Here is a 12,928-nt window from a genome sequence, read left to right as displayed (position 1 = left end):
ACTAAATGGCTAATACTATTGGTTGCTGAGATGGATAGGCTAAAAGGACTGATACTTTATGGCAGGGATTGGTGATGTGGTGTCTGCAGGCACCAATCCACCCCAGACAGCTTTCTGGGTATCTACCGAGGTGCCCTAACCCTCTCACTTTTTTTATTAACACATTGTCTTACTGGCAGCTGGGATTGCTGCAAAATGAGTTTCTGTGGTACTGAAAACTGTGAGTTCAAAGGAGTTATTTAGCATGTTGGGGCTCAGATCGCTTCCCCCACCATTGCCTTGTCTTCAGTTTTTTGGGCAGGTTACTTGTCCTTTGCCACACCTCCCATGGCAGCCATTTTGTGGTGGTGCCCAGGACCACACCCAGATGTGCCCACAGCCTAAAACGGTTGCCTAGCCTTAATCTATGGAATAGAATTTGTAATGGGAAAGATTTCTTTCTGAAACAGGAAACTTTTATGATATATTAGATTAACCATAATAACTTTCTTCAGTAGAGGTTGGTGGCTCCAATGTCAGTGGGTGATGATCCACTCCGGGTTTCAGTCAGAACTCTAAAGTTAGAGCCAATCAGAACGCTAAAGTATCCAAGGTGCAGAGCTCCTTCAGAGTTCTGACTGAATCCTGGAGTGGATTCACCGCCCCACTGACACCAGAGCCACCAGTCTCCACTGAGTACCTTAAATTAGAGTGCCAGTTTTATTTTTGGCAATTTGTGATTTTATAATATTGCATAAAGTCTACATATATGATTCTTTGAGACAAGTGGACATAATCCTCTGTCTGAGGAGGCAAAGCGAGTAGTGTGTGTACTATGAGAAAACTCCTTGTTCCTAACGTTGCTCAAGGTTGATTGTGTGGACACAGTCTTTAACCAGCTGGCAGAAGCTCCCACAAAGTCATGAGAAAGTGGCACTACATAACCAAAGCATCACTAGGGACATCCCATTTATTATACGATGTGGAGAAGTTACAAGTACCCACCACCATGCTGTTGAGTGTCCACATTATAATGCCCCCTTTCCAGCTGGTTTCTATTTAGAGGTCATCTGAGATTCCTCCCCTCTATTCCTTGCAAAATCACCATCTTCAGCCTCACGGCGCTGGGGACGGCACAGGAGCATCTACCCACTTCTTAAAATCCGCGGTGTACTTTTGGAGCGCCTCGAGAATAGGGGCAATATATGGCTGCAAAGTCTGGTTGACTCTCTTCACTCCTTGCCTGAACTTCTCCTTGGCACCATCGGCGAAGGGCTTGAGGGAAGCCTGCAACTCCTGCAACTGGCTCTGAAGTTTCTTGGCATAAGGAGCCAGCTGGCTTCTCAGCTCTTCCAGTTGCTTCTCCAGCTTCTCCTTCAGCTTGGGACTCAGCTCCTTGTTCTTGGTGGCCAGGGCCTGGCGCAGGGCCTCTGTGTATGCACTCACCTTCTCTAGGACGGAATTTGCGTAGGGCGCCACTATGGAGTACAGAGACTCCGCGACCTTATCTGCGGCAGGCGTCACCTTTCTCTTCAAGCTACGGAGGGCGCTGAGACTCTTCTCCACCACGCCCAATGATACCCCAGCCACCAGCTCATAGGCTTGCTTGACCTCGGGGGGCAGCTGAGCCTCCAGCTCACGCAAGCGCCCACTGACTTGTGAATAGCCTTCGTGCAGCTGGTCTCTGCAGAAAAAGGCCAGAGGGATGGGACACTCAGGCAAGGTAGGCAGAAATTCCCCACTGAGCCGCAAACTCCTTTATTTAAGAGCTGGGTGCATATTAGGCTTCCCCAAAGAAAAGCAGGCTGGCTCTCCTGTTCAGCTCCCCCCCAGTAAAGTATGATTGACTGGCAGTGAAGGAGAAGCCGCTGGCCAACCGCCTCCTTCTCGTGCTTATTTCAAGCTATCTCTCTCAGTTGGGAGGGGGAATAAAGAGGAAAAGTAGCCAGAAGGGGAGAGAGAAATAACAAAATGCTAAACAGTCAACAGCTAGTGTTGTATGACAACCCCCATCATCCCCAGCCATTGTCCTCTGCTGGCTGGGGATGGTGGAAGTTGTAGTCCAGCACATCTGGACGGTGCCAGCTTGAGGAAGGCTGGGCTAGGTGTTCTTTTTCCAGGCGACCCCTCCACCCCCACCCCTGCACACGGTCCACAAATGTGTGTTGCATTTACAGTGCAAGAATGGCAACTCTGGATCTCTTACGAGTTGACCCTTCACTAATTTGTGTTACCTGATCCTGAGTCAGCATCACTCTTGCTCAAGAGCTTAAGAAATTTAGAAGTGAATTGCTGGCTCAGCTCAGAATCTCAGCAGCCAATACGTGCTAGAAATTGTCCACTGATAAGAAAGCATAAGACAGAGGTTCATTTCAGCGTCCCGTTTCCCACAGTAACCAGCTGGATGCCTCTGAGAAGCCAACACGTAGGACATGGGGTCAATAGCTGTTCCCTGCTGTTGCTCCCCAGCAACTGGGATTTCATGACCTACAGAACCTGGTTTAGACATCATGACTAACAGCCATTGATAGATCCCTCCTCTGCACCTTTAAAGCCATCTGAGTTAGTGGCCATCTCCAGGTCTTGTGGCCAGTCCTATAATGAACATAAGAAGAGCCATCTTAGATCAGACTAAAGGCTGACTAAAACCATCAAGTCCAGCATTCTGTTCACACAATGGCCAACCAGATGCTGGTGGGCATGTGATACAACGATGCGATGAGCTGGTTCACATGTCCCAGTGGCAATTCCCAGGTTGTTTAACCCAGGAATTGCGGGGTCAAACAGAGTACATGAATCAGTCGCTCTCTGTTTCTGCTTGTTTCATGATGTGCGAACCCAGACACTCTGGGTTGTTTATGAGTTAAAACATCCCAGACTTAACCCAGCAACAAGCCTTGGGGCGTTCCTGGGGGTTGTAGTCCAACACACCTGAGGGTTTCCAGGTTGGGGAAGGCTGAAGGTTGTGTGTCTGGGGTGAGTTTAAATGACTTTTCAGGGGTCTTTTACAGTCCCATGCCTTCCAGCAGAAGCTGCTAGCTATTTCAGAGTTGCATTCATACAAGCAAAAATGAACAGTGTTAGATAATCCCATAGGGTTTTTCCTGCACTGTACTCTAATATTGTTGTAGGTCTGGAGTTGGTCTGAATGATCTTTCAGGGGTCCTTTACAGCCCAGTGCCTCCAACGGCAATGAGATTCAGGATCCCTTCCAAATTTGTAATTCTTGACCCTTAAGATTCCTGTAAGAAGAGCTGTTAGTGTGGATGGAAAGGAAAGGAAAGGTTCCTCCTGTGCAAGCACCGGGTCATTGCTGACCCCTAGAGGGACGCCTGCTTACGCTGGCGTTTTCATGGCAGACTGTAGCGGGGTGGTTTGCCATTGCCTTCCCCAGTCGTGACTACCTTTCCCCCAGCTGGGTCCTCATTTTACCGACCTCGGAAGGATGGAGGGCTGAGTCGACCTGAGCTGGCTACCTGAGACCCGGCTTCCGCTGGGATCCAACTCAGGTCTTGGGGAGAGTTTCGGTTGCAATACTGCCACCTACCACACGAGGCCCTTTAGCGTGGATGCCTTGAGGTAATATCTCTTAAGACCTGAAAAGGGCAGGCTGGTGATGTCTACCAATGAGAGCTAGGACGGCCCAAGAAGGCATCTGTGATGGACAGAGATGACGCATCTTTCTCTCCCCCCCCCACTAGACAAAGGGAGGGGTCAGAGAAGTCCATGTGTAGAGCAGGAAGGCAGTCTGTGCTGGAACTAGGTATAAAACAGGGGCAAAGAGCTGACTATGCTCTCTGCAGGAAATTTTATGGCACTATGGGTTCCTCTAAAGCCATGGAGGCTGGTGGCTCCAGTGTCAGTGGGGTGGTGAATCCACTCCGGGTTTCAGTCAGCTTACGCACCTTGGATAGCTCCTTTAGAGTTCTGACTGAAACCTGGACCGGATCCACTGCCCCACTGACGTTGGAGCCACCAGCCTCCACTGCTCTAAAGTTTAGTGCCTAAACAAAGGGCAGGGAGTAGGAAACAGCTGGAGTGTTAATGCTGCGAACACTCAGCTTATGCTCAGCCTGAATATATCTGTAACCTTATACTGCAGAAAAGCCAGACGTCTCCAGTGATGTCCTTCTAAGGAACCTGAACCCGGGTGAGCACTGGCGCCCCTGAAACATCTCAGTGCTTGGGCGTGCGGTGCGTGCATACATGAGCATTTATGCCTTGTCTTTTGACAATTTCCTAGGCAGGCTCAACAAAAAAGCCCAATGGATGGTTTAGACAAGCAGCCTTCCCCAACCTGGTGACCTCCAGATGTTTTGGACAACAACTCACATCATCCCCAGCTAGCCTGGCCAGGTTGGAGGGTGCCAGGTTGAGGCAGGCTGCTTTAGAGTCACTGGGCTCATAAGGATGTGGTTCCAGCCTTACTGGAGGACTACAGTCTGGCTTCTGCCTGCCTTTGGTCTTCTAGGTCAGTTATAGGCTGCAAACATGGAGTGGATAAAGGTAAGGTTATTCCAAGAGAGCAAAGAGGAGGGGAGCTTCATGACTGAGTAGGGATTTGAGCCTGGGTCTCCCCAGCCCCAGCCCAACACTCTAACCACTACACCATACTGGCTGAGGTGCTGCAGGAGCCAGCTAAGGCTAGGATGTCCATAAAAAGGCTCTTCTCAACAAATAAGGTTTTTGAGGCTCTGCTATGGGGATCCTGGACTGATAAGCTGGCAACACGGGCCTCAGCTGCCACCCACGAGGTTCCTAGCCCTGACATTATATATACTTATGCATGAAAAAATATAGGGCTAAATTGCTTACACCAGCGACTGGCCGATCTCCAACCTTTGGATGAAGTCTACTTTCTCATTGACTGCTCTGGTGATGTTTCTCAGGTATTCCTGGAGCTCCTGGTTTAACTTGGCCAGCTCAGGATACCGTTCTTCTCTGAGGACAAAAGCCTGGGAGCCTGGAAAATGAAGATAAAGGAGAAAAGAAGTGTGTTGGTCACATCCACATCTGAACAAAAACCGTTGCTTTGTAAAATGGACACCTTTCCTTAGGAGTGGGAGTTTCACATAAACATCCTGAACAAGATGTAAATAGCCATTGTGTGGTCCGTATTAAATGATGCCAAAGGCAGAAATCTCTGACAAAGATGTATTAATATAAACGACACACAGACAGATGGGGCGTGGGCGTGGGGACGACATATAACAACTAACTGGGGCAGGTCTGGCCCTACCATTAGGTACCCAAATGTGGGAGCTGCTACGTGGGGAGCACCTCTTGAGATAACTCATATTAGGTTACCAAGATAACCATTAGCATTGGGTAGTTGTTTCCCAGCAATCTTCTGCCCCTGTTGAACTGCCAACCTGTCAAAGAAGAGACTAGGCCTACAGTCCTTGGCTACTGGCCTACGAACATGATTTGCAAAAGGGTTTCTGCACCAGAAAAACTAGTTCTAGGATTTTTGGAGCCTGGGGCACACAGAAGGTTGACAAGTGGTGGTGTAGTGGTAAATTTTGAAGTTCAGGACCTCCTCATGACAGTCCCCATGGCCACCACCCCGAGGAGAGTCCATGTTCCTGGTGTTTCCACGTGGATACATGGCTTAATTGGAGTCTACCAGGAAAAGAGCCTTCAGTGTGGTGGGCCCCTTCCTATGGAATTCCCTGCCCTTGGAGGTCAGGCAGGCGCCAACATTGTGTTGCTTTTGGCGTCTCCTGAAAACATTGTTATTTTCAGGAAGCCTTCCTCGAGTGACCCACTGGGGTGTATCAAACTTGGTTTTATCAGAACTCTCTTTCTTTAAAAAAATATATATATATATATATATATATATATATATATATAATTTTAACATGGTGTTTTTATTATTTATCCTGTCTGCTGTTCCCTGCTCCTTGGTCTTTGGATATGGAGTGGTATACAAATACTGTAAATAAATAATAAATAAATAAAAATTCAGGAGTTGATCCATATCAACAAACCATTTCTTGCAGTTTTCCTCTCCACCAGGAGCAGGTATTTTGTAAAGGGAATGGCTCTTAACTGCCCACTCTAGAACAAGCCACCCCAAAGCACTTTGCATTACAACTGGGATAGCTCACAACTATATACTGTTGCTGAGAAAATTCATCTCTCCCCAACCCCTGAGAATTACAGCTAAACTAAAAGGAAATAGGGAATCCTTAGGGGCGTGTCAGAGGTTGTCAGCATCCCTGCTAATACAAAAGTCCTGGCACTGCATTCCTGTCGAGGGGATTGTCACCCCAAGTATCCCCTAAGTCCCTCCACCTTCTCGATATTATCCTTAATTTTATAAGCCTCTGTGATAGCACCCCTAACTGCCAAATGACATGTCATGTGTTTAACAAACATGCATAACCTGGCTGCTTTTATTTTGGAGAAAACGTAGCTGCAGGACCCCACTCCAGAAAATACTCCTGATCTGGACTGGGACATCGTGCTGTTTTCCTGCTGAAAATTGCCTGGCAATTCCACCCCCCCCCCAGTGCTGTTTACTTTGGGGGGCCAAGAGCAGGCAGATGGGGGGCAACTTCCTGTAGAAAAATTGTATGAGGCACCAATCCACATTCAGAGCCTCGTGGCTGTTTTTTCTCCAAATAAGTGGCCAGATTAAACATACTAGTTTGGTCTTTGTTGTGTTGTTTTAAATCCTAAAATACTTCAAACATCTGAGTTTGCCTTTTCACAGCTCCCTCTCATTGAATAGACATCTTCTCTGAGCTATCTACCATAATCCCAAAGGTGTTTTTCTTGGTCAATCACCACCCGCTCAGATCCCATCAGTGTATATGTGAAGTTAGGATTTTTTTTTTTTTCATTTCATTTCTATTTTTTATACTGCCTAATAGCCAAAGCTCTCCAGGTGGTATACAAAGATTAAAAAACTTAAAAATATACTGTTGCACATAATATAAAAACTATTTACATATAAACATATCAACAGACAACACACACACATCTAAACAATTTTAACAATTAACAATAAGAAATCCCAGGACCCGGGAGTTTTTTTGCCCCAGTGTACATCATTTTAAAATTACGTATATTGAATCTCATTTGCCATTTCATTGCCCATTCATGCAAATGCTTTTTTGGAGCTCTTCAGTCTGCTGGTGCTTACTATCCTGAATAATTTCCTGTCATTCACAAATGTGGCTTCCTGACTACAGATAATTTATTAATAAATAGCATGGGTCCCAACATAGATACCTGGAGGGATCCCACTGTTAACCTCCGAGTTCCTCCACTGTGAAACTTTCTGTATATTTCTACGCTCTGGTTCCTGTTCTTTAATCAGTTACTCTGCCCTGTGTTTCACTTCTCCTAAATTCCTATTTAACTAGGAGATCTTCTAAAATTAATTCTGGCTTTAGAGCATTCACAGTTTGCTTCAGCTTTAACGTCCTCCTCCCTTCCCCCGTCCTGGCTATGTTACTGATTCAGATGTTAGCATTGATAAAAGGTGGCAAAAAATCAAACTTGATAATGCAGATCACTGCATCCATATTCTTTTGTGTCATGTTTCAAGGATGGCTGAGAGGCGGGTGTGGCAGCAGTGACACGGACAATGCAGTTACGGCTGCAAGTGTGGTGTAGTGACTAGAATGTAGGGCACAGGCTGGAGAGACCTGGGTTCAAATCCCGCTACTCAGCTATGAAGCCCACAGACTGGCCTTAGGCAAGTCACAGTCACTTGACCGAATCTACCTCGTACGGGTGCTGTGAAAATAAAGAGAAAGAACCCTGAAGGAAGTACCCCATGTATGTGTTGTGAGCTTCTTGAGGGGAAGGGGTCAGATGTCCCTCTCTATGTGTTGAAAGAGCATATGAGTGAGGTCACGAGGATGCCACCACTGCTAATGTGCCTAGTGGCCATAGGACCCTCTGCCACGCCTGGCAGGCACGCCCCCACCAGGGTCCTTGCTCACGTGGAAGAGCTGTATCTATATACGCTGGCATGCATATAGACCTCCTTCTGATGCACTCCAGATGAAATGCACTGATGATGGAGCTAGTCCATGTGGCCCTACAATCCCTTCGCATGTTCTTTCACTGCGTGGAGGCTGTCCTCTGAACCTCCCCCCCACACACTTTTGGAGGAAGGGATTAAAGTGTACAAACAAGTCCTTTCCTTACCCCTTTCTAAAGCTGCCCCATAATTCCATGTCATTGGTTCTCCAGCACATTGGAAGTTCCATAGTTGGATAGAATTCTTGAGGGAGGAAGAGTTTAGTGCAACCCAAAAGCTGACTATCTTTATCAATGCTGTCGGTCCAAGAAGACATAACATCTGGACTATTTGGGATCATACCTGAATCTTTTGGAGGACCAATCAGCCAGCTTTGGGCTAATCAGGCTTTAAAATCAAGTGAGGAAAGAGCAGGGGAGGGGAGAAGGAGGAGACAGATGTGTGTGCATGCGTGTGCATGCATGCAAGAGAAAATGGGGAAAACTGTTGCAGAACTGAGCCAGACGTTCCAGCACTGGGCAGGGTCAGCCCAAGATACTTTGCTGCCTGAGGCAGAGTAGCAGACAGCACCTCCCATCTCCCAAATGAAGGTGCACAGTGCCTGAAATCAGCCAAGCTGTTTTGGCACACGGAGCAGAAAATCCCGCGAGCGCATCTCCCTGTGCCTTGCAGTAGAAATACAATAATAACAAATTAAATAACTATTTGTTGCTCTTTCATGACCACCCCCAATCTGCTGCCTGAGGCAGCCACCTCACTCTGCCTACTATTAGGGCCGGCCCTGGTATTGGGCTAAAACGCTAGTGTAAATTGGCCCTAAAAGGGGGGAAAAAATGGCACCCCTTGGCTCTGCCAGTAAATCATGCCTCAGCCATCAAGGGTGGGTGAAGTTAGGGAGGTCACCCACCCAGCCAAAAAGAGAGTTCATAATTTCCTCGAGACTGAGGTAGGTCCTCCACTCACCTGTGAAGATGGCCAAGGCCACTGTGACCACGAGGAAGCTCATGGTGGCTCGGTGCAGGGTCCTGAGAACGTGCTAGGATGGAGGCCGGGGCCGTCTTTGAGCAGTGGGAGCAGTGTGTGTGGGGGGGATAAATGGTCCCTTCCTCCCCTGGTTCCTGTTATTCATTAACAGATGCCACTGGCCCCTAGTTGTCGGTGGACATGGGGGGGGGGCTTTCTTTTCCACCCCCAACTGCTATTGCTACATTGCAACAAAAAGGAGGAGGCAGTGATGGGAAGAATCTCAGTTTGCTCAACAGAGCAAGAAGGTTGCAACAACCAACCAACCAACCAAACAAACAAATCCCCGGCCCTCAAGGAAGGCTGTATTCATTGACCTTGGCTTATCTCCGAGAACTGATTGCCTTGACCACATCTTTCACTTCTCTGATTTGAGAGATGTCTGAGGCAGCCTCGAGGGGTCAGGTCCCTTTGAAGAAAAGAGAGAGAGAGAGAGAGAGAGAAAGCTTGACACTTCGGGTATCTCGGTACTTATATTACCACTTACTGGCATGGTTGATGCAAGGGAGTGGCATTTTGGGGATGCAACTCTGGGGACGAGCCGCCGTTTCTTTGAAAAGGCCACTGATTTTGCATAGGGCAGAACCAAATATTCTGTGCGTCTCCAGAATGCTTCTTAGAGATTTCCCCGCCAGCCTTCTAACGGGCACACTGCAGCCACAAAGGTCCTGTGCTGCGTGTCTCAGAAGCTCAGGAGAAACAAGACCTTGGGAAAGGGAGGCTTGCTTGTAAAAGATGGGGCCAATCTGCCCTCGTGTTTTATCCAGGCACAGTAATGTCTGGCTCACTCACGTCACGCATGACATACTCCCCAACCCCTCGTTTTGATGCTATTGCTCCATCAATATTCTGTTCCCCCCCCCACAAATTACTTTTATGATGCCCCCATCCCATGAGTGCACTTTCTGTGCCCTACTGTAGGGCAGCCAGGTGTCCTACTTTACAGAGGCCAGTCCTCTATTTGAAGGGCTCTCAGAGGACGGTCCTCTATTCGAAGGGCTGCCCAGTCCAAGTTTGGTTTAAAGACAAAGAACCGCAAGAAGGGAGAGCAGAGGGGCCAAGTTGAATGTCAGGAGTTAGCAGTTGGACAGCACACGGGGCAGTCTGAGCTGGTCATTATGGTGAGGTATATTGTATTCCTGTTTAAGTGATAGTAATTATTTTGAAATGTGCATCTATACATATTAATGAGCACACACACATTTTATGCAAGTCTCCATTCTCTTTTGTCCTCTTTTTCTGACGATGCATTTCCTCTTTTTGTGCACTATGTAAGAGGCCATCCTACTACTAACTGTTGCTGGTGGGGGTGGCTGCAAAGTGGAAGAGCCTGTTTTGCAACATTTCCCCCTCTTTCTTACTTTATTTCATTCATTCATTCATTCATGTATTTATTAAATTTATTAATCGCCCATCTGGCTGGTCACCCAGCCACTCTGGGTGATGTACAACAATAAAATTCAACATTAAAAACATCACATTTCTAAAATTACCTTAGCCCACCCCAAATGCCTGCCTGAACAACCACGTTTTTAATGCGTGGCGGAAGCTCATTAAAGAGGGGGCATGGAGTTCCCTAGGGAAGGAGTTCCACAGAGTGGGGGCCACCACAGAGAAGGCCCTCTCCCTCGTCCTCACCAGCCTAGCTGTCCTGGCTGATGGGACAGAGAGAAGGCCATTCAAGGCTGATCTTGTTGAGCAGCCTGTCTGGTGCTGCTGGAGGCACTCCTTGAGACAGGCTGGGCCGGAACCATATAGGGTTTTAAAGGTCAAAATCAACACCTTGAATTTGGCCCGGAAAACCACTGGAAGGTCTTCCCCACCCCTACCCTACACACAGATAATTCTCCTCCTCCTCCCCTTCTCTTGCTTGGATTTTGATTCTGAGGTTCCCTCCAGACAGACAGACCAACAGAGCCTGCTGGCCTACCTTTGAGCGCAGTGGAAGAATGCAGTGAAAAAAGAAGGAAAGGAGGGGGACAAAATAAACGAAAAAGCAAAGAAGCGCCAATTTATCTATTTATTTATTTACAATGTTTATATACCACTCCACATATAGACAGATTCTGGAGCAGTGAACAATAAAAGATAAGAAGCTAAAAGAATAAAAACACCCTACTAAAAATGATTATTTTAAAAAACAGAGCACAGCTAAAATCATGGCTGGTCAGTCAAGGAAGGCTTTCTGAAATAAAGATGCATGTTTTCAGAAGGCACCAGAAACAACACAGCGTTAATGCCTGCCTGACCTCAAGAGGAGTTCCATAGAAAGGGGCCACCATGCTGAAGGCTCTTCTCCGGGTGGACTCTAACCTGGCCATTAGGTCTCCTTTACATGGGGCTTCTATCCCGCGATTGAGATTGCTCCTTTGAGGAAATTTGCGGGCTCTTTACATGACGCCATGACCCTGCTGTGACCCTCCTGCACGAAATGCCCTTTATTCCGTTTTTAAGTAGATTGCAGATAATGAGCTATCAAACTACCCCGTTGTGTTCCACTTCAGTTCCCTCCGTGAAAAGAGTAAAAGCGGCAAGAAGAGGAGTGAGATCAATGAAAGATATGGAAGACTCAGATACGGAGAAAAGGAGGGGGAAAGGGGAGGGGGGAAAGGAGGCACATGAAAAAGGGCTCTTTACATGACGCCATGACCCTGCTGTGACCCTCCTGCACGAAATGCCCTTTATTCCGTTTTTAAGTAGATCGCAGATAATGAGCTATCAAAACTACCCCATTGTGTTCCACTTCAGTTCCCTCTGTGAAAAGAGTTAAAGCGGCAAGAAGAGGAGCAAGATCAATGAAAGGTAATGGAAGACTCAGATACGAGGGGAAGGGGGGGAAGTGAGCGCGTGTAAAGGGAGTCAGTTGTGATCCTGCATTTAAATCGGAAGCAGAAAGCCCCGTGTTAAGTGCAGGATTTTAGGCTGGTGTAGAAATGCCCTTAGTCCATGAGGAACCACCAGGAGCCATCCCTTCACCCAGCAGGATCAGGGCCTAAGAAGGTTTAACTTCTCAAAGGGATAATTTCTAAAAGAAGAATTTCCAGCGCTGGGGGTTGCTAGTCAACGAAGTCCTCTGTTCTGAGCTGACCTCAGGCATGCAGGGTGGTGGTGGTGCGGATTTTTATAGGCAGGAAATCTATGGGGATTTTAAAGCTATTTTTCACTGCATACCTATACAGCTGTACATCTGTGAATAACCACAACATTTATTTTAAATATGCATTCCTGAACAGCTGCTAAGGTATGCATGCAGTTACCAGACTTCCTTTCTTTTTTCTTTTTTAAAAAAGCAACCTGAAATGGCAGCATGAATAACCTCCCCTGCAATTGCAGAACTAAGCTGTGGTTTCTGGCATGTGCTGGTGTATAAACACAAACAATGACATTAAAAAAAACCCCTATAACTGTAAGTCACCTTGGCAGCACTATTTGGGCCCAAAGGCGACTTATACATTTATTAAAAAAAAAAGGACATATAACCTTTCACACCCCTATTTCTTCTCCCACAATCACAACACTATGCACTGAGGTGTGACGCTTGTTGTTCAGTTGTTGTTGTTCAGTCGTTCAGTCATGTCCGACTCTTCGTGACCCCATGGACCATAGCACGCCAGGCCTTCCTGTCCTGCGCTCTCTCCCGGAGCGTGCTCAAGTTCATATTCATTGCATCCGTGATGCTATCTAGCCATCTCATCCTCTGCCGTCCCCTTCTCCTTTGGCCTTCAGTCTTTCCCAGCATCAGGGTCTTTTCCAGGGAGTTTTCTCTTCGCATTAGGTGGCCAAAATATTGGAGCTTCAGCTTCATTATCTGTCCTTCCAATGAGCACTCAGGGTTGATTTCCTTTAGGATGGACTGATTTGACCTCCTTGCAGTCCAGGGGACTTGTAAGAGTCTTCTCCAGCACCACAGTTCAAAAGCATCAATTC

At 47.2% G+C, this 12,928-nt stretch overlaps 1 protein-coding gene across 1 annotated transcript; it reads right to left on the bottom strand.

The window, feature by feature from the left end:
• Nucleotides 1–923: 923 nt before the first annotated feature.
• On the bottom strand, nt 924–9,249 carry LOC146337630 (uncharacterized). The gene is made up of 3 exons (XM_084815019.1): nt 8,942–9,249; nt 4,795–4,942; nt 924–1,663 (listed from the first exon to the last, which is right to left on the bottom strand). The coding sequence occupies exons 1-3, from the start codon at nt 8,982–8,984 to the stop codon at nt 1,096–1,098; spliced, it is 759 nt and encodes a 252-aa protein (XP_084671145.1). The 5' UTR covers nt 8,985–9,249; the 3' UTR covers nt 924–1,095.
• Between the last annotated feature and the right edge of the window lie 3,679 nt (nt 9,250–12,928).

This window comes from Heloderma suspectum, chromosome 10, assembly GCF_057233095.1.
Source record: "Heloderma suspectum isolate Gila_16-S chromosome 10, 16-S_ref, whole genome shotgun sequence".
In the NCBI taxonomy this organism is placed as follows: domain Eukaryota; kingdom Metazoa; phylum Chordata; class Lepidosauria; order Squamata; family Helodermatidae; genus Heloderma; species Heloderma suspectum.
This window is presented reverse-complemented; position numbering and strand designations above follow the sequence as displayed.

Excerpts from the sequence above, each read along its gene's own strand:
- LOC146337630 (XM_084815019.1), bottom strand. The coding sequence starts at position 8,984 with ATGAGCTTCCTCGTGGTCACAGTGGCCTTGGCCATCTTCACAG. Across the intron at positions 4,943-8,941 it reads GGCCTTGGCCATCTTCACAG|GCTCCCAGGCTTTTGTCCTC; the intron begins GTGAGTGGAGGA and ends TTCATTTTCCAG. Across the intron at positions 1,664-4,794 it reads GAGATCGGCCAGTCGCTGGT|AGACCAGCTGCACGAAGGCT; the intron begins GTAAGCAATTTA and ends CTTTTTCTGCAG.